The sequence below is a fragment of the Crinia signifera genome, chromosome 7 (assembly GCF_055691185.1).
Source record: "Crinia signifera chromosome 7, ASM5569118v1, whole genome shotgun sequence".
NCBI lineage: Eukaryota > Metazoa > Chordata > Amphibia > Anura > Myobatrachidae > Crinia > Crinia signifera.
The window spans coordinates 137591023-137616519 of NC_139223.1; the positions used below are offsets into that span (position 1 = coordinate 137591023).

Genomic DNA, 25497 nt, shown 5'->3' on the forward strand with positions numbered 1-25497 from the left:
CCAATGAGCCACATACTGAGAGATTTGTGTAAGAGATTAATAATGGGAGATTCAGCACAGGAGATTTCAAATCTGTCACGACTGTCCACAGCCGCACATGCCATCAAACTGCACTGTGTATATATATATATATATATATATATATATATATATATATATATATATATATATATACCATGACACCATAAAAACAGCCTTATGCTCAATGGGGTTCAGTACTTGGGATTTATGTCCGAGCACACTGACATTTTTATTATTATTATTGGAGCAATGCCCCAAATTTACTGGTGCCAATGCAGGTACTTAGCAGGAGAACTTTGCAGGCACTGAGATTTCCTGCAATGTTACAGCAATTAATTGGGTCCGGGCAGCAGTAGCACTCATCATCCACGCTGCTGCTGACTGCTCAGCTTATAGACGCGCCGCAGGTGGATGGTGTGTATCGGGTAGCGGCGGAGGGGCTTCCGGATCACGCAGCCAAGCAGCAGTGGATCCTGTCACTGCTGCAGAGGCATGGCTGCCAGACCATTCCGGATAATTTTATTCATAAGGCGCCACAAGTGTTTCGCAGCGCCGTACAAAGGAACAGTACAGGGAAACAAAACTTGGCATAACATTGAATAAATAACAAAAATATAGTACAAATAAAGAGCGCCACAGATCAATACACATTACAGCTTAAATATAAGTAGTGAGGACTCAATCAACATACAACTAGAGGCTTGAGGCCCCACCTGCAGTGCACATGGTTTCGCCCATCTAAGAAGGATTTTGTCAGAAAGAATGAACCAAAATAAGGCCCTGAGTGTTTGAGTGTGTGAGTGAAATGTGAAGAGAAGTGGGCTTTGACAACAAGAGGGAAGGCATGTGGGAGTTCAAGGTCAGCCCTAATAAGTACCTTATTAGTAACGGTGCGTGTGTGTGTGTGTGTGGGGGGGGGGGGTGTTAAACCATTAACTACCAACATGGTCTTGGGCGGCCAAGAATCTACGAGATGAGAGGTCAATGAAAGCTATTCAATTTGTTACAAACTAATAGAAGGGTTGCTGTTTCACAAAGATAACAAAATGTTACTAATAGTTATAGCAATGGTGCATTTGGGGATGCGTAGCCACAGAAAAATCACCCATGGTAACCGCTGTCAAAGGTACCTACAATGGGCTCAAGAGTTGAGGAACAGGAACAAAGTTGCATTACAATGTTATTCTCCAATGAAAGTGGTCAAGCTTTTGTCCTGCCTCCAAGATACATTAGATCTCAATTCAATAAACCATACATGGAACAGTAAGTCCTATCCAAGATGGCATATTTGTACAATTTAAAGAATCTTCTCATAAGTTCTGGTACCTGAATCTACAGCATATCTTCAGTGATATTGTAGAGTCAATACCTCATCTAAAAGCAGCATATTGTTGGTTAGGTGGATACACTGTTTGTGCTCATCATTGTGTATATACATACTGTACCTTAGCTCTTAAATAGTAGTATTCTTAGATATGTGGTAGAAAAAGCCCCTGTTGCCCTCTCTTGGCAGAGACAGATTCATCCAAGCTGCGGCTATTTGCACCCATGATGATTTATTCACACCAGCGATCCACCCACTTTACATCATGTGATTGTAAGTTTCAATTGTCAAAGACCTGATGGACATCCTTATTACAGTAATAACAGTCTGTAAATTCCATCAATCTAGGATTTGTTGTCCCTTGCCTACTGTAGAGCGACAAGTTCCTTAGGTCTAGTGTTTTAGACAAAACACAATACATACAAAACAGTTTGCAGGTGTGAATCAGAACCCATTCAGGAGTTCATTTTTGTTGACAAGCAAAGCTGCGAAAATTCACAGCTTTGTGTGTAACTTTAATGCTGTCCGCATGAACGACCGCTCCCCCCGGAAGCCAAAAATCCCCACAATCACCGACCATCGAATGATTTTGCAGGCGCTTGCAGATGTAAGACACCTCTCTGGTGTCTTAAATCTGTGGGGAAGAGGGATCCACAGATTTCAGCTGCCCGCCCACAACACCCACGTCAGGGGTGCATTACCATGGGAATGCCCAGCGTTTTCATGGGGACGCCCAAGAAAGTTCCCATTGGCGCAGCCCCTCGCCGCTGCTCTACACCCCCCCCCGCCCTACTGCATGCGTAGTCGCTCACCACTGCCTCTTGGAGACTTCAGTGTACAATTATGTAGCTCAACGTGCACATAAAATGTACTGAAAATAGGTAAAATGTAATCCCATTTACTCCCTGTTATGCTGTAAGGTAAACACTGAGCAAGATTACAGAAGCACTTTAACAATATACAGAACTGGACAGATAAATGGCAAATATTTAGCAAAGGCAAGTATTCTGCTATTCCCAACAGAATAGGAAAAAAATAACCTCTCAAGCAAAGTATTATTTAAATTATTAAGAAACATGAAGCTGTTCACGGGATGAAAAATACCTTGGGGGAATTTTAGATTAAAGATTTAAAATGTCTGTATAATGTCAGGGAATGTCAGGCAGGACAGGAGGAATTACTGGTACGGTTGAAAGGAGAAAACACAGAGGTTTGTTTGATGCATGTAACAGATTTGTTGTATTCTGGGACATCAACCAGAACACAATAAAGTCATACTTGATACAACTAATGGTATAAGGTCATGAGGTGGGGACAGTAGATAATATCACTGCTACTATATAAGATTGGTTTCACTTTGAACTCTCCCCCAACAACATAAAAGTAATAATAAAAGATGATGCCATACTCACTAGGAGCGATATGATTATAATCCTTCATTAGTGTGACTGGATATGTCAGACTTTTCAGGCTTATCACTAATTAGTTGCTAAGGGATTCAGCAAGAATTATGTGAATCTACGTAGATCGTGTGTTCCTCAACATATCTGAAATTTTAAGCAAAATTTGCAAACCGCTTGTTATGCTTTATAACTGAATTATCTATTTGCTGTACCAAGCTTTTTTAAAACTTTTATTCATTACAAATGGCTATGTGATTTTCCCTTTAATTGTACCCATTCTAACCCTATATTTCATTTCTGTAATCTCAGCCAATGAAAGCTCAATGTTGCCCAGGTGGTCCATAGCTAGTGAAGTATGCCCTTGATACATTCAACACCTTAAACCAGTGGCAGGACTTGTGAGTGGTTAGGCCTGTTGCAAAAATATAATTTGCCCCCCCCCCCCCCCTCCTCTTCAACCCAAGTTCACAATATGCCACACGGCAGTGGGTGGCAGCAGTGGGCCCCTTAGTCCTCAGGGCCCTAGTGCTATGCACCTGCTGCACCAATGGTTGTTCCACCTCTGCTTTAAACAACACTTATATCTCTAGCTAAGCAAGGTTCAACGTAGAAAATGGAGTGCAGCAGAACAAAATGAGACGTGTTGTCACAAAATAGGGTTTTGTACTGACCTTTTAGCAGTTTTCAAATTATTATTTGTCTCTCAAGTGTGGTCAGAGGAAGGTTTTTTGGGGCTTTGGCAAAGCTTCAGGCTATGCCCCCCACTATTCCCATCCCAAACAATTACGGCATGCATAAATCTTTATTTTGTATTGCTGCTTATATCAAAATTGCTTTGAAAGGGAAGTGCATATACTGCATTTGCTCAGTAATGGAGAGAACCTAGGCCACAGAACCCAGCAACATTAGAACATCACCATATCATGGCATGTCACAATGTACCTGCATATAGCTAAGCTACTGTATGTATTCCTTTCATACCATCAACTACCCACCTCCCACTGTACCAAGTTCCCTACATGCCTCCAAGTGCCTCAACCTTCTTATGTAACTTGCTCTACACATGTCATGTTTTTCATTAAAAGTAGCGCTTTACCCAAGCTCCACTGGGGCCGGGACTGATGTGAATGTTCGAATATTATCTGTAAAGCGCTGTGGAATATGTGTGCGCTATATAAGAAACTGTTAATAAATAATCATGTACCCGCCCTACTATGCAATAAACTGAATTGCACCTTGGACTACTAAAAAAGGCAAGTAGGATTCCAATGTCTAGTGCTTAGACATCAAAAGATAAAGGTAATTAATTAATACAATAATAAGTTTAAACATATAGTTTAAGAAACCTTCTTGTTGGTTCAGGTTTATAAGTTGATCTGCCCAGTTTGAAATCCCCTACTTGCAGCCATAACATTAGGCGGTGACAGTTTGTGCTTAAGCCAGTGGTTCCCAAACTGTGCGCCTAGGCTCCCTGGGGTGCCTCGGAGCACTTGCAGGGGTGCCTCAGGTTGTTGGTCCAGAACCAATTAAAATTATTTATGTTCAATGTAATAGGCAAAATCAGTGCTTGTGGCTTTCAATTATAAAATATGTGGATAAACAGAAGTGAATCATTTTCTTCACCATGTACTGGACCTAAGGATGACATTTAAGCACAACTTTAATTATTTTTTTTATTTTTGGTAACAAACTTTTGGCCTAGGGTTGCCCTGAAAAATATTTTGATACTCTAGGGTGCCGTGATTCAAAAAAGTTTGGGAACCACTGGCTTAAGCCATTCGACCTTTTCCCATTGAAACCAATCCTGTAAGAAATTAAAAACAAATCACATACATTAGGTAGGAAGATTGTGATCGAAAGTGCAGTAAATCGCTCCAACATTCTCTGTTGCACAGACATAACTATTACATGAAGAAAGAAAAGACTATGTGGGTGGAAAAGCTGCCACATACTGTACATACTGTAGAGAAGTTTAAGCTTAAATCTACAGGTAATGCAGTTAAGTTTTAAGAATCTCAATTGTCTTACATACTTGAGAAGGGATCATGGGGCTGTGGGTAAGAAAAATACATACTGTATATTCATTAAAGTCTATAATAAATATGACACACTATATAATAAAATAGTAACTCTAACCTTCTGTATAAATATTACAAGTGTTTATACCAATGTAGGGAACATTTTAGTTTATTTTTAAAAGAAGTAAGTTTTAAGCCAGAAAATATTTTTTTATTTAATTATTGTACTCTTACTTATTTTAAAAAATATATATTTAATAGTATGTAAGATTGCCCATAGCATTGGCTGTACTGTGTATATGCATTAAAGCAATCAATATTCCAAATTTCCTGAAAAATATTTGAACTTCTTTCTCACACAGAGCTGCAGACTTGTGAATCTCAGACGCAGTTTGTTTGTGGAAATGGCCGATGTATTAGCTATAAATGGCACTGCGACTCAGGCAAGTACTTAGTTACTCTTTACTTATACTGCAAGAAATGGTTCATCGATCTTACCTAATGTTCTAAAAGCTTTGTAATGTTTATGCTGCTAGCAAACTGCTTTATGGCCATCATTATCTTTCATCCCTTTATATAGAAAATGTTTGGGGCATATTATTAACTTTGAATGTTATATACTGTATGAACTGAAGTTAAAAAATGAAGAAAGAAAAAGGTGTCTAGAACATACCAATTGCTTTCTTTAGAGCAGGGGTGACCAGACTTTTGTAACCTGGGATCTACTTTTTGTACACTTACAAACTGGTGATCTACTGGCATCTTCCTCTAGGCCAAATGTTCGTCTCCCAGTGCAATATGCCCCTTACATATTTTGCCACATGATACGAGCCAAAATTCATATTATGTCACACGGTATGAGCCGGAATTCACATTATGCCACATGGTATGAGCCAAAATTCAAATTATGCCACATGGTGCAAGCCAAAATTTACACTATGCCGCATGGTGCAAGCCAAAGTTAATACTATGCTACACGGTGCAAGCCGAAATTCACATTATGCCACATGGATCGTGAAAGGTACTACAGTATAGACCCTTTCATGAACCTGACACATTTGGTTCACATTTATTTGATAGTTTCCCTGTGTCTCCAGGCTTGTTTGTGTCCATGCTGCTGCAGCAGTAGCTTTGCATTCCAGACTATTTAAATGCCTTTGAGGATACCTGACACTTTGATTTCAGCACAGGTCAAATGATCCAGGTATATCATGTAAGCACCACTTCCCAGTTCTGACCCAATTGCTGCTGCGACCAGTTGCCATTCACCTACCATAGGGGATATAGATCAGGCCTCTGCCACTTCCTCCTTGTCTTGAACAACTAGTCTGAACCCAGAGTAATTCCCCAGAAGTCAGCGTTCTAGGCTCCAGGTTCCCTGTTCCAGAGTTACATGTGTAGTGTACCTGTGATCTGCTGCTGCTAAATAGCTCCCTGGTTTACCCTTCATCTGTCAGACTATCTTCCAGCTGCTACTATCTACAGTTTCCATTAGAAGTAGCCTGTACCTTCCAGTTATCACTAGCAGAGATCATCACTGGCTCTCAAGCCATCCACCTGATCATTGACTCACTAGTTGACACAGGCATTGACTGCCAAGTCAACGTAGTCCATGGTTCCCAGACCAACTCCGTCAACAACTCCCAGGTCGACACCATCAGTGGCACCCAGGTCAACACAGTCAGTGACTTCCAGGTTGACTCCATCTTCGACCCCCAGGCCAACATAGTCCACAGCTCCCAGGCCGACACAGTCCCTGGCTCTCAGGCCGATACAGTCAACAACTTTCAAGCTTCTACAACGCTTTGGCTTCCAGGCTGACCCAGAGCCTCATCTGATACAAACCATCAGATTCCAGGCCAACTCGCATCCTCAGCTTCAGGCAGTCCCAGTCCATTACTGCACACCATCGGTTCCAGTCCATTACTGCACACCATCGGTTCCAGTCTGATACTGCACACCATCCATTCCCGAACCATCACTGATCTCTCAGTACACATTCCTCAGCAGTGGCACAGTGAGTGAGGTACTCTGACAGAGTGTCGTGACCTGCCCACCAGTGCAGCAAAGTCCATACTCCCTTGCGGGGTTCCCCAGTAGGGTTAGACTCCACACCTCCATGCCTCTGATCAGAGTCACGTCAACTCCTCACCTAGCTGTTTTCACACACTGCCAATACCACAAGTCCCCAGTGTTCCAGTACTGAGACCAACAGTGATACCCAAGACTGTCTATCACCCACCGGCTATACTTATTCTCAGTGAGTAAAGACTCTCAGTCACACAGTTGGGATCAGGGTGTCGCAACCTGCTTGCCAGGTGCAGTGAAGACTAAAGCAGGGTTCCCTTGGGAAGACCACTGGCGGGTTAGACCCCTCACCTCTGCTCCTGGTATTAGTCAATACCCTGTCCCAGCTGTGCCCTTGTGTCCAATTCACAGTGCAGTCCTGTGTATATATCCCTGTTACCCAGAAGACCCAAGTTCCTGCCTCCAGCGCCCTCCACTGGACCAACACTGTCACAGCCGGGAACACAAACGACCCTGGATCCTGACAGTCCCCACTGTATGTGTTTTGAAATGCCATTTGTGACAGAACAGAATATCATTCCCTTGTACTTCTTAGTCTTGTTATTATATTATTTTCTTCCCAATTGTAAAGAGCAGTGGAATATGCTAGTGCAATACAAGTAAATGTTAGTAATTTATGTCAGCAGAAACTAATGACATAATTGAGGCATGATACACTAATAATATCATTGTGGCTAAAGTTTCCTTTTTCCAGGCTAGAAAGATTTATATGCTTCTGGTAATAACTATATTATTGTCAATATTTTGGTAATAATATGCTGAATGAGCTTGCTGTTGGTCCGGTATCTACAAGAGAATACTGTAATTCACAATATTAGGGGGTATTCAATCTTAATATTAAATTTTCATCTGTCTTTTCCCAATGCAGATTCATCTTTTTTTAAAAGGCGAATTTGCATTGTCAAAAACGTACACTAGATTGTCGAATCTGCCACCGTGTTGGACAAAATACGTATAGATCGGTTATTATTTCACTGATCCACATTTTTTTCGCACTGTGGGAGATTAAATACCGATGGTCGAATTGGGCAAACAGTTGGAAAAAAGGAATGATTACACCCCCACCCCCCCAACATAGTCCCCATTTTCCAGGCCCCCATAACCGCACTCCTTCTTTGTTCAGATCTGTGGTGCCTGCATACAGTACAATGTCAGAGCTGTTAGACAGCCCCCGCCTGTCTTTTTCCTAGTCACCATCTAGGAACACCACACAGTTCTGCTAAACTACCATGCCTCTAAATCTCTAAATTTGATCCGTAAATTCAGTGTTCCATCAATTGAGTGTCAAAAAAAGGGGGGTTGTCAGTGAAAACGGCCATGAGGAACGGCCGTGGTTTTGAAGTCAGATCTGTTTTGTCAAAATCTGCCATAAATGGCAGCATTGAGTTACATAGTAACATAATAATTAAGGTTGAAAAAAGACGTAATTTGACTTGTACTGTAACTACTGATTTAAGTAAGTCATATCTATAGGATTCCCTTAGTGGCCAAAAATGTATCCCGTTTTGATTTAAATTCATTAACAATAGTAGCTGTAAACACTCCAACCGGCAATGAGTTCCAGAATTTTACTGCTCTAATGGTGAAGAATTCTCTTCTTAATTCAGTACCTAATTTATTTTCCTCGAGCCTCAGTACATGCCCGTGTGTCCTAAGTATATACCTGTTAGTGAACAAATCATCCCCAAATTTCTTATGACTCCCAATCCAGTATTTGAACATACTATCCTCATATATCCTCTCACCCTGCATTTCCAGTGAAAACATATTCAGCCTGGTTAGCCTATGTTTGTATTCTAGTGATTGAAGATATTTTACTAGCTTAGTCACCCTTCTCTGTACCTGTTCCAATTTTTTTTACACGTATCTCTTTTTTAAGGTGTGGTGCCCAGAACTGAACACAATATTCCAAGTGTGGTCTCACCAATGCCTTGTAAAAAAGGCACTATCACATTGGCATCCCTTGAATCCATTCCCCTTTTAATGCATGCCAATGTCCTGTTTGCTTTTGCTGCAGCACTTGAGCAGTGTGCACTATTACCCAATTTTTCAATTCCCTATAATAACTCAATTTATCCTATAAGTAGCTTGTTCATTTTTCTTCCCATAATGAATTTTATCAACATTAAACTGCATCTTCCACCTTTCTGCCCACCTTTCCAGTTTAAATAAGTCACTTTGTAGTGTATCCACATCCTCTCCTAAGTTAATTTCCTTACTCAATTTTGTGGTGTACCCAAATATTGCAATTTCACTCACTATGTCACTTTTTATATCATTAATCATTATTTAAAAGAAGGTGGGTCCCAATATTGAACCTTGTGGGACTCTACTTTAAACCTTTAAACTCCATCTGGAATGTATGCCCAACATTCTCTGTCCCCAATTGTGCAACCACTTTTGGTACTTGTTTCCTAGAACGGCGCCCCACTAAGCTATTTGCTTAGTGGGGTATTCTGCGTAGGGAAATCGCATCACATCGCATGGGCCATTTTAGTGCCGTGCGATGCGATGTGATTTTTTCATGTCATATTAGGTATACAATAATATGATTGTATGTCATAAAATGAGGTTTACGCACCTTCGCACTACCCACGCCAGCCGGAAGCGTGGTGAGCGCAGCAGTATGCGTCTTATGACTTTTTCATACCCCCACTATCCACGTCGGCATGGAGTTGATTTTATATAGTGTGGCGAGCACGGCGAGTCACCGAGCCCGAAGCGTAGCAAGCCCCGCAAGGGGATGCGAAATACATGTAAAGTTAACTGCATCCTCTCGTGCGGCTCACTATGCTCGCCACGCTTCGGGCTAGGTGGCTCGCTGCGCTTGCCACACTATATAAAATCAAATCCACGCCGACATGGATAGTGGGGGTATGAAAAAGTCAGAGGACGTGTTACGCTGCCCCTCAGGGGGCTCGCTGCACTCGCCGTGCTTCGGGGTGGCGTGGATAGTGGGGAGGTGCATAAAACATCATTTTACAGTATGTCATAGAATGATATCATTGTATAGCTAATGTAATGGCATCCCACATCCTATAAAATTGCATGCGATTTTGCAGGAGGTGCGATGCGATTCCCTGGGGTACACAGAGCAGTGAATAAATTACATTAAAAAATCACATCGCATCGCAGAGCACTAAATGGCCCATGCAATTTCCCTACGTTTGTGTACGTAGAAAATCTGGGCGCAATTCTAGGAAACAAGTACCCCAGTTTTTAATCCAATTACAAATTTTCTTTGTCTCCTTTATTTATCTCCTAACCCTAAATGACCTAGTTTTATTAATTCTCTTTTATGAGGTACCATGTCAAAAGTTTTATTAAAATTATGAAGAATTGCATCAGCAGATTTACGTAAGTCCAGCCCCCTACTGACTTCCTCATAGAAGATAATTAAATAAGTCTGACATGATCTATTTTTGACAACCCATGCTGAGCCTTACTTATCACATTCTCCTGTACTAAGAAATTTTGGATACTATCCTTAATTATTCCTTCTAATATTTTCCCCACAGTGGACATAAGACAGGTCTATAATCTTCAAGGTTAGTTTTTCTACCATTGTGCCATATTGGTACTATGTTAGCTATGCGCCAGTCCCTTGGTACCATCCCCGAGTTTATTGATTCCTTGAATATCAGATATATTGGTAGAGTAGGCAGAGGGTGCTATGTTCCCTGTTGGAATTAGTGCCTGGGATTGAATACCACTATATGCACACAAAAATAAACATTGGCTTTTTGCTTGAAATCTGGCCTAGCATCCAACTCTGAGTCTTGCCCTCTGTGTCGAATAACTTTTTTTGAATTTCTAAAGAGCTACAGTATACAAATAAAATGAAAAAAAAAAACTTTTAATTTTGGTATATTGTATCTTTCCTTTTTTAGAATAAAGATTGATATTTATTTGCCTCGGTCCACAATAAACTGTGTGTTTGTTTTCAGACGATGACTGTGGTGATGGCAGCGATGAGCTAGGATGTTCGGTCTCATGCTCAGACAGACAGTTTCGATGTTCCAGTGACCGATGTATCCCGGCGCACTGGGTATGTGACGGAGACAATGATTGTGAAGATTCCAGCGATGAGACTCACTCCAACTGCTCAAAAACAGGTTTGTATAATACATTATATTGCAGTATATCCCAGCATGCCCTGCAACAGTTTTGCTATTTGGCCATTCTAACTGTTGCAGGGCATGTGTAGTTCGTCAACAGCTGGAGTGCTAAGATTCTTCGTCACTGATCTATACTATAACCATTCCTGACAGGAAACATAGGGGCAGATGTATTATCCGTCGTTATGGGGGAGAAGGGTATCAGCGCACGTTATGTGCACTGATACCGCTTCTCCCCCATGTATGATGGAGCTAGCGTGCGGTAATGGACAGGGGCGCTATGCTCCCCTGTCCATATCGGCGCTGCTATCAAAATGATAGCAGGCCGAATGCATGAACGGTCAGCATCGCTGACCGTTCCGCACGAAGCCTGCTTTGGCTTCGCCAGCATCAGGCTGGCGAAGCCCTATCTAAACAGCAGGGACAGCGCTGTCCCTGCTGTCAGCTGTGGGCTGCGCTGGGGATCTCGCGTGAACAGTGAGATCCCGCGCATGCCCAGTGCGGCCGGCCGGGGGACAGGAGATAGCGCATCAGTATTAACTGATGCGCTATCTTCAGAAAGGGACATCGCCGAAGGGGGGAGTTAACGCTCCCCCGCTTCGGGAGACAAGATGTTAATACATCTTGTCGATGTTTCTTCCTGCTTCGCCTCGCTATTGAGGCGAAGTAGGAAGTATCATAGCGGCGCGTTAAGCGCTGCTATGATACATCTGCCCCATAATTTCTTTCAAAGGCTTGTTTCCCTATTTGATTGGCTGTTTGATGGTTCTTACATGGATGTTTTTTATATTTGAGATCTGTACACTTTATTATGTCCATGCTCTGACATTAAGCTTTATTGGCATTTTCTAGAATGACTTGCATACAATAGCGGTTATGTGTGTTAGTTTATTTATTCAGCTGTTTTTATGTGCGATTTGTTGATTGCATTTTGTCACTGATCAATGCTTTTTATTTATCTAATGAAGTAAGTCCCATTATTCTAATCCCTGTTTTACATAGAGTACATATATTTTTGTATATAGCTATAAAACATTTATTGCTATTGTTATAACATGACACTTAGGTGCTGTTTGGGATTTGTCTTGTATTTGTTACATGTATTATGTCCTCATATGACTCTATCCTATTCATATGACATATGAATAGGATAGTGTTGTGTGGCCAAAATTCTGGGTATATCTATGAATCTGAGACGCATTAAATTTTAGAGGACATAGTTTTCCAGATAACAGAGCTATATATCCATGAACTGAATGCAGCAACAACAAACAATAATAGTGTGCATATAAGAGAATAAAATACTATTGAAAGCATTTACTTTTTATGTTGTTTCATAAATCTTTCCCTTCCCTATGTAAAGGTTGATAGAGCTAAAACACTTTCTATTCATCCTGTTTATTGTAGAAAGCAAGACTTGCAGTACAGTATACTTACAATATTACTTTTATAGCTAAAATCACGTTTCAGAACACAAGAACAGATACTTTATCTATTGTATTGATGATGATTCCACAAGTTACATAAAGTATAGCCTCGCAAATTGTACAGTTTGTGCTTAGAACTTCTTGATTTGTCAAAAGCAAATAGCAGCATCATAATAAATACTATATAAAATGTGACATTCTTAAATATCATATGAAACATCCTGATGTATGATAATGCCCTAAATGGACATGAAGGAATGCTTTCTGCATGTGATGTTTGATGGGGACAAGAATAATAATGTACAGCATACTTGCCTACTTTTGAAAACTAATTTCAGGGAGATTATAAAATTGTGCACATCGCCCCATTTGAGGGGGCGTGTCATGCTAAACTTAAAGGGAGTGTCTACTTCCATATAAGGAGAGATTGTGAAAAGAGATTGTGAACGTAGCACCTAGAAGCGTGGGTGTGTACTGCTACATCAGAGAAGAATCTTTTAAAATGACTTATATCCAAATGTAGATTATCCCCAAAGCAGTTAGTAAGAACAGAATGCAGGAGGGTAGGCTACTTTGATGCACAGTAATGGATGCTGTTCTGTAGAAGTGATATGAATTAATTTTGTGCACTGTAAGTAATTTGATGTCAATTTGTATTAATACTCAATTCGGTACTTATATGTTAGTTGGGTGCCCACTAAGCTATTTGCTTAGTTTTCCACGTCCCCTCACAGACTCGCTACGCTCGCCACGCTTCTGGCTCGGTGGCTCGCAGCGCTCGCCACATTATATAAAATCAACTCCATGCCGACATGGATAGTGGGGGTATGAGCGTACTAACTATAGTGGGCGCCCAACTAACATATAAGTACCTTCAATTCTTTACTTTATTTATAAAGTACTGCATATATTCTTGTAGTTCAGTATGTTTAAATAAGAAGAAAGTTAGATTTTATTACAGAGTCCTAAAGGTCTGTTGTTGGAATCCTAGCTATCCAATTAGCATCTATGGTAGTAAAACGTATATAATTGCAACCTCTCCAGAGAACAGAAACACATTCCAATACTACAAACAATATTAATGCAATGCTTGCGCTACATGCTCTAAAGTGAACAATTAAACTAAACACCCCCTGTTTCTGTGATAGCTCTCTTATGTCTTTTAGAAACCCATTAATGCTGGGAACCGGAATGGACCAAATTAGACACCACTTATTTATTTATTAAGAAAATAATTGAATTATAAACTATTGCCCGTATCCAGTTAGCTAATGTGTTTGCTCAAGGCTATCCCATATCCTAAGTCACCTGCAATAAGCAGCCACCAGAGTCGTGTGTCTTTTTTTGGTCAACAAAAATGTCCTGTAATTGGATAACATAATAATGACCATTAGTCAAAATTAATGCTGTTCGGCCGAGAAAGGATAGCACCTAATAGTTGGGTTATAATTTATTACATTCCTGGATTATCCAGTAAACTACAAAAGTGGATCCTATGCAATGTTCCCCAATTGTGCCAATTGATGACATGATTTATGTTGAATGCCACATGTCTGGCTGCACAGTGCAGGGAATTGTGCAGCAGAAGTGGTCACAAAAGTATATGATTGATGACCTCATAGCCAGCTGTCCTGTCCAGGATCTAGAGGAGGAGGCTTTTAAAAAGTATTTAAAGCAAATAAGGCTTCTGAGTTGCAAAGCAGCAAAAATTAGATTGTGGTGGAAATCTTGAATTACTAGATGAATACAGATCAAAAAGTACATCGACATCTCAAACTACAGTCTAATAAACTGTATCTTCACTATGGGGGTTATTCTAGTTCATTCTTTCTGACAAAATCCTTCTTAGATGGACAAAACCATGTGCACTGCGGGTGGGGCAGATGTAACTTGTGCAGAGAGAATTAGATTTGGGTCGGGGTTTTCTTCAAAGTGAGATCTATATTGCAGTGTAAAATCATGCAGTCAGTATTTTCCCTGCACAGAAACAAAAAAACTCACCCAAATCTAATTCTCTCTGCACATGTTACATATTACATGTTACATATACGTATTGCCACATATCACGTGAATGTTGTTTTACATCTGTTTATTGTGCATAGGCTGCTCTGAGAGCCCTGTTGAAAATGAGTCTACAAAAATGTCACGCATTTCACTGCTTGCTAAATGAACTATGTCCACCTTCTCCATAGAGGTCTATAGGGATACTGATAAATGCCAGGAAAAGGTTAATACCTCAGATTGTCATAAAATGAGAGGACGCTTCCTCCAATGTTTTCACTGGAAATTTGGCTTATCCCAGCTTCTTATGTAGAATTATTTATGCCAGTCAGAATTTTGCTGCAGTTTTTTGGTCTAAAGGAAAATTCCATTCGGATCTTTGATAATTTAATTGGGGATTAATGCAGAACATGTCAAACATCTTGGTCATATATTAAATTAAAATGAACAATAAATGTCATATTTTAACACTGACCCATCAGACTTAAATTATGATCAAAAACCACTGGAAAACGTCAGTCATTCCTTACTCTCCCCAAAGTAAATATGGCCGAGAAGCCCGGCAAACTCTTCAGGTTGTGCTTTTTACTAAGGCAAATGTACATTGCTGTTAAAGGGTTTGATCTGTCCACATTTAGCATTGATTACATTTTAATGATGTCTCTAACCATCAGCCTAGGAATGTTATAGTATGAATGCTGACATTAATTTAATTGCAAGGTATATATCTTCCAGCCTCGCAGAGCTGAATGAATTATTATGAGCATCTACTGTAACTAGTGCATGTGAGGTAAGACTGCAATTACATCCCAATACGTGATACAGAAAATGATTTGTATCATTCTTAAAGATAAACACATAAATTAGCTTAAAACTGTCACTTGTAAAGTATTTCAACCCAAAATCGTTTTTTTAAATAAATACAGTTATAACCGTTCTCAGCATTCTAACTGGAGAGGTAACACTAGTAAAAAAAAACGTTGGTATACACTAAAAAAGTGTTTTTCCATACATCCATTTACATACACACTCACATACATACAGATGTGTCTACATACATCTTGGTTTTATTGTGCCATGTATGACACAATTCGGCACTCACACTTTGTGATTTTTCTAAATATTTGCTTCTCTATTCTATAACTTTATGGAAATTCTGCTGCTGTAAAAAAAATGTTTGATTCCATCTACTTGCTACAGATGGAGCGCCTCTCAGCAAGCGCCGGTGTTCAACCAGAATGCCGCCGACGAGGCGCTCCATCTGACTGGGATGGGCGAGCGTTTCACACGCACGCTCATCCCATTTTACGGGCGGAGGGGGACAGAAACCCAGCCCGTCTCCACTTCAGAGAGACGGGCAGGGTTTAGGGTGGGGGGTGCGGGGAGGCGGTGGTGCGCACATCGCTGACACATTCTGAGCGATTTCGATTTCAGGAAGCTCAAGGGGAATCTCCCATGTTGAATGTCCCATGCAAGATTGCTTGCACAAATCTCTACGTGTGTAGGCTCCTTATGCCCTTGAACCACTCAATCAACTAGTTCTTTTTGCACTTAAAGTCATGTTCATTTTTATGGCTCCATACAATCATGGTTACATGCTGTCCTTATGTTTATTTCCATCGGCACACCCAATATTAACAAGTAATTCATTTTTGAAGATGGCGCACAAATATGCCTTGATCAAGTAAGAAAAAAAAACATTATTAAACACTTTCTCAGGTCTATTCATTTTTTAAAAATATACTGCTTTTTATATTGATTTTTGTTCCATATAGTTACCAATCATAAAATAAAGTTGTAGTTACTGTACTTTAATATTAATTACAAATGTTTCGATTCACCTTCTTAAGCTACAGTGATTATGGTTTATTTGTCAATATTATGTATTTTTTTTGTGCATACAGTAGATCAGTAGTAGTCACATTATTTTCCATTGGGACTCAAGTGTATATTTTTTTATTGTTCTGAGATCCTAATTATTACACCCTCCCCCTAGCAGAGAGTAGTTACTCTTGATTTGATTGAATGTAGACAATGCATTATAAAGGCTGAAATGTTTGTAGGGTGAAGGCAAGACCTATTTTTGAGCCCCAGTACAATAGTACAATAAGGTGACAGTGAGTGATTCATTTATTATGTGTTTCTGGGGTGTCTTCACTTTTAAATAAGGCATGCAAGCTCCACTGTATCAAGACTTAGTGTAGAAGGAGTAACACTGCCTGTGCTACACTACCTCCCCCACCTCAGAACATTGCAGTAGCCATCATATATAGAAAACATCACAGTGACCACCATATAATGCACAGGACATATTACAGAGAACATTGCAGGCACCACAATATAATGAACAGTGAACACCTTATGATCAGGTCTGTCAAGAGCTTATAATCAAGGCTGTCACCATGCCCCTTCAAAAACACCGAACAAATACTATGCACAAGAAGTAGCTAACCTACAGTCTCTGCTGGGTGCCTTAACAAAGGATTGTGCTGTACATTGTAATGTGGGATGATGTCTTGCTCAGCAGCTGATTCAGGCCCCTCTAACAAGTGTCAGAGACCACCATATAATAGGAATGCCATAATCAGTGCCATGTAATATAGAGACCGTCAGAGATCACATATACAGTAATATAGAAGAGCATCAGTGAATCTATGTAATACAAAAGGGATCTTTGACTTCCACATCCAGTTGAACTGTCCGATACATAGGGTTATTTATTTTGAATGTATGATCTTTGAGCATCGATACACCATTGACAGCATGTATGCCAAGCTTGATACACCTCCTGGAAGGCATTAAATAGAACATCCTTGAGTGTCCTTGTCACGGTCGATACCTCTTTGTCTACGGTCTGAAAACGTTATCCTTTCAGGCCGCGTTTAATCCAGAGGCACAAAAAGAAGTCAGCTGGGGCCAGATCTGGACTGTAGGATGGATGAGGCAGCATTGTCACATTGTGCTTGGCCAAAATTCCCTCACTTGAAGAGATGTGTGCATTGTCATGATGGAGTACCCAGGTAGTGGCAATCTCCTTGCGTTTGCGGAGGACCCTGTTTCTCAAGCAATTGAGCACTCCTATGTAAAATGCACTGTTGACAGTTTGGCCAAATAATAGAAATTTCTTCTGGAAGACAGCCTTTGAGTCGAAAAAAGACAATGGGCATGGATTTGGTCTTTGATTTGCTCATTTGGCCCTTTTTGGGATGAGGGGACGATAGTGTGTGCCACTTTACACTTTGCCTTTTGGTCTCCGGATCGTACTCAAAGATCCAAGTTTCATCACCTATTATCACTCTGTCAAAATAAATGAGGTTCACTTTGAGCATACTCAAAAACTTTGTGGGTCTTTTTGACCATAAGTCAAATCCTTGGGAACCAATTGGGCACACACCTTTTGCATCGCTAATTCGTTCTCACGATCTCTTGCACTCAATATTACTGCTTCTATTCTTACACTCAAATTACCTTCAATGTTCTAAACATTACACACTTTGTCCACATTTTGCTCATTTCAGCTTGTTGAAGGCTGTCCAGAGCGTGGTTCATCATTAAGGTCTTCTCTGCCCTATTTGAAGAATTCAAAGAAGGGGTGAACTTGCACCTTGGACAAAGATTCCTCTATGAAGGCCATTTGAAACATGACGATTGTCTCGGTACACAATTTCCTGAGTTTAACACAAAACCTGGTTTGCATATCATTGCTCAATGGTACACTCCATCTCGAGGTAAAAAAGGACACTTCATTTACTGTACAGCTCAATTTGTACACTGTAAAGGCTCACAAGCAACTGCTGCCAATGTGAATGTGAAACTGGGACACCCCTCCACCCTTCCTGCCCTACAGCACCACCATGCTACGGTTCTGTGTGGTGTGAAAAAAATCTTGTTACTTTCCAGACAATTATGTAAAGCGAATATTTGCAGACTTTTTACAGGGCTTTAGGGTAAAACTAATGCAAAGCTGCACAAATGTCATCAATCTTCCATGTTGCCCCCTCTATGACTGTATTAGACTGATGAACTCTGTAAGGAGGTTGTAAGCCGAACACCCCCCCCCCCCCTCGCCAAAAGATGAAACTTTCCAATACCTTCCTGGGAGAGTATGCTACAGTTAGTATGATTTAAATCCATTGACTGACCACTTCCATGTAGCTTCACTACTCTTCTTATAAGTCCAAGGAGGCAAGGGTGTAAAAACTACCATAGGTGCAGAGAGTACAGGGGCTTTGGGGCCCAAGGCTCAGAGTGGCCCACTTTGCCTATCAAAGTAACATGTGCTATATATACATTTTTGACCATTGGGTGGTACATAGTGGCCTTTACACACTTTTGCTTCGGGGCCTACTATTATCTAGTTACACCACTGACCGGAGGACTCCTATTACTTTGCTTGCAAGATTAAACATGCATTGATACTGTACAGCATGGGTCTTCAAACTGCGGCCCTCCAGATGTTGTGAAACTACAAATCCCAGCATGCCTTGCCACAGTTTTACCACTCCATTATAGCAAAACTGTCACAAGGCATGCTGGGATTTGTAGTTTCACAACATCTGGAGGGCCGCAGTTTGAAGACCAATGCTGTACAGTATGTCTGCATTTTACTATACTTTTTTAAAAATAAATAACAATCAAAATAGCTCTTTTATCATACAGAGTTCTGTCGCTACTCATCCACTAGCATCACCATCTAAATCAGAAACATCCTTCCCTTGCTTTTAAAACTAACCCCCCACTCCTCCCCCAAGCTGTAGATTATTATATAGGACCAACTTTTTCACTGTAAAAAATATATATATATTCTGGGGAGCTGATCTCCTATTGAGCCTTTCTTCAATGGGGAACCAGCATGTCTCTCAGCAAAACAATAGCTACAAAATACAATGTTTATTGTGAAAGGACATGCCATCACTCATAGCCCCAAGCAAACAGATCAGAGTCCAGCAAAATGATTTTGATAAATAGACAGCCTTCTCCTTCATCCTCTGTAGTAAACAATAAAATTGCACTTTCTGAAACAATGAAAAGTTGGTGCAGGATTTACAAGTGACTGTGGGCAATCAAACCCTGACAGAGTTCTGTAGACTGCAACATGGTGTTTTCAGCACAGCAAATATACTGTAGCTTGATTACTTCAGCATGCTACTGTGATTATGAATTTAAGAGCAAGTCTCAGCCTACAACCTTCACCTCTGTCTTGAAGCAGATGCTTCTTGCGGAACTGAACTGCATCTCCTGGATTCCCTTCATCTGCTGTAGTGTTTTCTTTTCTTCCTGGATCTGTAAACCTAGAAAAAAAATGTTTTTGTTCGTTTTAATTAATATCTCTGACTGCTAACCTACCCTGTGGTTGTATTCCTTCATGTTGCCCTTTTTATATGTAACATCAGTTGGAGTGAGAATATCAGTACTTTCCTAGAAGAAAAATAATTGTCCCTTCTAACCGCCCCGTTTTACACAAACACTAAACTTTTGCAAGTTCGGCTAAATGGAAATAATTGCCAATTAACAAGCTATGCTCATAACCTCTAACAACAATGTTCTGCTAGCAAATACATTTTAACCACTTAAATGACAACTGAGCAAATACCCTTTAACCCCTTCAGTGGGGTTTTTTGGGAGCGCTCCCCACTGGGCAAGTTTTTTATGGGGAGCGCTCCCTTAAAAAAAACCCCACCACTTGTTCCCTGGGTTCGGGCAGCGCCGCTGCACTGTCAATCAGCGGCTGCCCGGACCTGCGCCCCCGCGCTGCGTCCATGTCCCTGGCAGCTGGGGAGGGGGGAGGAGGAGGGAGCCGGAGGCACCGCAGAGGGGAGGGGGGGGAGCTGTAGTGGCAATCCTGAGAATTTTCCGGGCTTGCCAGACTAGGAACTGAGGCACAGCCACTGAAGGGGTTAATATTGCTGGTAATGAGAGGCATTTTTGGGCATGTGGATTATTGTAGTGTCATGTAGAGGACTTACTGTAGGTGTGAGTTCTCAAATAGATCTACAGTATATTTGTATGTGCTATTGTTATTAAATGACCCAAGATGGGTGCTATTACTATGTAGCGTTAGGGATCAGCAGTAATAGAGAAGCCTCGCCAATGCTTGGCGGCTTAGCTATAGCTATGCAAATATATGCAAATAAGATCTTTGAAAGTTCTATTAACACGCATAATAGTGTTATTGCTGATATTGTACTTCTTGGTGTGCTGGGGGAAACCCTTTGTCATTTACTTGTTTAGAATAACTCCTCCCCCATTCATGCAGCTGAGACAGAGGGTCAGATTTACTAAGCTTGGTGAAGTGATAAAGTGTCTGTTTTTTATTACCGGCCAATCAGCTCCTAACTGTGAAGTTACAGGCTTGGTTTGGCTGGTGATAAATACCAGACACTTTAACACTTCACTGAGCTTAATAAATATTCCCTTGATTGAGCAGCTACCATATTATTGAATTATAAAAGATACATCAATACATTAATATTAGTCTTTATTTCTATTTTAAATAAAACTTTTTTATAATATATGTTTCAGTGAAAAAATAAACATATGGGGGGCTCTAGTAAACCACCCCCCCCCCCTCCAAGTGTCCATTTGAAACATCAACCCTGATTCTCCCCAGTGGAATTTGAATTTGAGGTAATGATAGAATGATAATGACTCATGTATATAATAGTAATAGATTCCATTTATTTTTACCCCAACACCATAGTGTCTATAGAGCCCACCGAAGTTGATCCACCAATGGCAAAACTTCATGTATTAATAGTAATCTTCTTTTTTTCAGAATTGCAAAAAACCTCCTTGTGGTATTATCCCTGCCCCCTTGTACCTATTAGTCCACCATGTTGCTGTAGATGTTCCTCCTTCCTAGGTAATTTGCTCCTCCCACTTCCCCTTCTGCAGCGCAGTTGGTCATTGTTGGACAGATCATCAGTCCCTCACCTGTTCTCTGCATGCAAAGTACAGTGATCAGCTAATAATGCTTAGAGAAAAGTCCCCTCTCTGCTCTGTTTTGTAATATTACTGTTGGGCATATGCGCTCTGATTAGGGTTGCCACCTCTCCCGGATTTCCGGGAATCTCCCGGATCTGGTGGCAAACCTCAAGGAGGCTTTTTCAATTTCCCGGATTCCGGGATTCTCCCGGAATTCGGGTGTTTGAAAAAGCCTCCATACACTATCTCAGTGTTACCTGCTGTGTGGATAGCGTAGCGTGGTCGTAAGACAAAGTATTGAGGACTGAGGTGCAGCAGTGGGGTCAATAGCGGAGCAGCGCAGTGCTACAATGGTAGCAGTGCGCCGGGATAAAGAACTGAGGTGTGGCAGCGCCGCGGCTGCAGGAGATGCAGAACTGTCGGTGACAGCGGCGCCTCTGAACTGTGTTACGGGCCAGCCCTGCTAACTTTCCACATTTAAGTGCTTCTTTGGTCACCAAGGAAACGGCTGAACCTTCTGGGTTACCACTGTGTACACGTGCTGCCGGCCTTGCAAGCATCCCTGCTATGGTACCTTTGATTATTTAGTCTTTATTTTCTTGTTTATTTATCTTTATTTTTGTGTTTATTTCATCTTTATTTTGCATATTAGGCTTAATTATTTCTCATTTTATTTAATTTTGTTTGTATTGTGTCATTGTGATTGTGATCTTGATTCACTTCTGGGTGCTGTGGTATATAATGTGGGGCCCAGTGATGTTTTCACCTAGGCCCTCATCTGGTTGATCTGGTCCCTGAATGGGGACCGATGTTTACTCAAATGCGCATATTTGCATATGCACATGTGGAGGGATTCTGTGCGGGTGGCATTGGCGACTTGCATAGTTGCCGTGGAGTTGGAGGCAGGCAGGGGGCATTCACATAGAATGCCCTGCGTTTCCTGGGCATACCCACAATAACGGTGGGTACACCCAGGAAAACGATGGGCATCCCCATGGGAACGTAGGCAGGCATCTGCCTTCCGGCGGCAGGTGGCTGATGTCCCAGGACGTCCGCCGCCCGCTTCGTACGCTGCCCGCCCATATCTGTGCCAGCGTGCACGCATATGGAAGTGACTTAAAGTCACTTATGTATGCATGTACCTTCCACATCTTTCGATGGTCGCCGACCATCGAAAGATGTGGACGGTTACCCGCAGCATCTTTTTGCAGCCTGTGCGGGCGAACCCGTAGTTGGGCGGGGCGTTCATTCGCCGGGCGGGGTTTGGTGGACACGCAAGGCTGCGAATTCGCGGCATTGCAAATCAACCAGAATAACCCCCTTAGATGCTTAGATAGTGTGGAGGCCACGCCCACTTTCACAAGTAGGACACGCCCCATTCAGGAGGTCACGCCCACTTTCCCTTCGGCACACGCAATACCTACTAGAGGGGGATCTCCAGGAATCGGTGATAGGCAAGGTAGCAACCCTAGCTCTGATGCATCAAGTTGGCAGTTATGTCAGCAGTCATAGGGGCAGATTTATTAAGCTTGGGGAAGAGATAAACTGGAGATAATGCGGAGAAAAAGTAAAAGGAGATAAAGCACCAGCCAATCAACTCCCAACTGTCTTTTTCAAACACAGCTGATTGGCTGGTGCTTTATCTCCTTTTACCTTTTCTCCGCTTTATCTCCAGTTTATCTCTTCTCCAAGCTTAATAAATCTGCCCCTCAAATCGCTACATTACTGCCTGAGGATGGGCCAGCAGAACGAAACCAGTTCTGCACACAGTTTAACATGGGGATGTAGCAGGCGAGCACAGGTGATTGGGATGCGACCAAGTTAGAGAAAGCCAAATGCCAGTTACTGTAAGCGGTTAAATCACAAAAACTGTATTAATTGTTTATGCCATGTAAATACATTTTTACTCTATAAAAGTTGGTAAGGAAAGTGTCTTATCTTTTTTAATCTTCAGATCACATACCTTTGATGTTGTGTGAAAATACCATTTCTGATCTAAATAATGGTAAACAGGTTCTTCGTTTGAACTACAAAAATCATACCGTACTTTCAAAGGTTTTCAGTAGCTGTTACAACCTGCTTTATTCTAAAAAAACAGATTTACACCTGATTCATTATCTAATACAAGTCTGGAAAAATCTACTATCCAAAATACTTTTGGCCCCAAGCATTTTAGATACAGTGGCCCTTATTCAGATCTTATTGCAGTACAAATTTGTTTGGAAAATGGGCAAAACAATGTGCACTGCAGGTGGGGCAGATGTAACATTTATATAGAGAGTTATATTTGGGTGAGTTTCTGTGCAGGGTAAATACTGGCTGCATTATTTTTACACTGCAATTTCGATTTCAATTTCAACACACCCCACCCAAATGTAACTCTCTCTGCACAATTTGGGTGGGGTGTGTTGAAACTGAAATCTTAAGTGCAGTGTAAAAATAATGCAGCCAGTATTTACCCTGCACAGAAACATCAAAACACAAATCTAACTCTCTCTGTTATATCTGCCCCACCTGCAGTGCACATGGTTTTGCCCATTTTGAGAACAAATTTGTACTGCGATCAGATCTGAATAGGGGCCTGTATGTGAAGCTCAACCTATATCAGAATAGTTCCTATATGGTTTTTGTTACCTTCATTATTGATGGTACTGTATCTTTCCAAATGTCTCACCGGAGACTTTTTTTTTCCAAATGTGCGTCTCATTCCTATTGCTAATGTGACAAAAGCTCAATACAAGCATACACGGCTTACTGGCTCGGGTGTTTCATATTCTTACTGTACATCCGCATCTCATCATTTATCTGGGTAAAAAGGCAAAAGACAGAGTTGCGATACTAGTGACGGCACCATGCCTGGTATCTTATCACTATGCTTCATCTTTATCTTTCTACCACTTCCTTTGTGAACAAAAGTGCTAATTTATTGTCCCCAGTGCACTATGGCCCTTATTCTGATTGGTGCGGCCAGAGCCGATTATGCGGCCAGGACCGTGCGTGCGAAACCCCGCCTTCCATACGGATCGCCAACTCCGTCCGTATGCGGTAAGAAGCTGGCCGAACGGACCGCACGTGTATTTTTCACGGAATACGCCTCCTCCATCTAAGGGAACCTCCCCCATCATTCGATGGTCGCAGACCATCGAATGCAGGACCGAGTGCTCCACCAGCACCCGCAACCTCAGACCACACGGGCATTTTTCCGTGCAAAAGCAGAGATCTGGGCGGGCAGCTGACATCCGGCGATGTCATATGTCCGCCCCCTACACGTGCGTCACGGCTGCATTACCATACGTACGCCCAGCGTTTTCATGGGAACTCCCATGAAACGCGGGGCGTATGCATATGGTAATGAGCCCAAATTGCCCTTCACGCCCCTCTCCACCCCCTGTTCGGAGTGTTCACATATCATGCGGGATTTGGCCGTACGCCCCGCTCGCACATGCGCAGAGACGCCTCTGCACATGTGCAGACACAAAACATCGGCGGCCCGAACGCAAGCGGATATATCCGCACCGATCAGAATAAGGGCCTATGAGAGGCTTATTTACAAAGCACATTTATTGCCCCGGTCTTGCTAATAAAAAACATTTTCCTTTCCAATTTTGTGCATAAATACGATCTGAAGTGCCAGGTTTTGCATCACAAATGGACTTTTTATGCAGCTAAGTTGGCAATAGGTCAAAATGTTTAAAGGATTCACTATCAATGGCATACAGTAGGTAATTAAACAAGAGGGGCAAGCTCCCCCCCCCCCCCAATATTTGATTGTTGCCAGTCAAAGTACAGAGTTGCAGGGTGCAGTGCAGCCTTAATCTACAGCTAATACAGACATTTTCAGATGGAGATAATACCCATTTTTGGCTGCACCCCCCATAGTCCTTCTCTGCCATTATCTCCAGTGCCCTACTCCCCCTGAACTCAACTCCACCTCCTGCTGTGTGTGGCTAGTGCAGACTGGGAACATCCCTGTACGCTTGTCATCTCCCACTTCCTGTGTTTCTCACCTCTCCCTCTCAGCTCCTCTTTGTCTTCCCACCCCCTTGTCTTATGGGCCCCCTGGCCTCTCCCCATCTCCAGCCTCGTACAGCTAAAATTGAGAAATAAATATATATATATATATATATATATATATATAGCCACAGAGATGAGGACACTCACCGGTCTTTCTTC

At 41.6% G+C, this 25497-nt stretch overlaps 1 protein-coding gene across 4 annotated transcripts in view; it reads left to right on the forward strand.

Annotated features, from left to right (window-relative positions):
- LRP1B (LDL receptor related protein 1B) overlaps positions 1–25497 on the forward strand; it is a 1445580-nt gene that overhangs the window by 766523 nt on the left and 653560 nt on the right. For all 4 annotated transcript variants that reach the window (XM_083153866.1, XM_083153869.1, XM_083153867.1 and 1 more), the window contains exons 19-20: positions 5129–5209; positions 10802–10969. In XM_083153866.1, coding sequence (XP_083009992.1) covers positions 5129–5209; positions 10802–10969 — 249 coding nt within the window. The remainder of the gene's footprint in view (positions 1–5128; positions 5210–10801; positions 10970–25497) is intronic.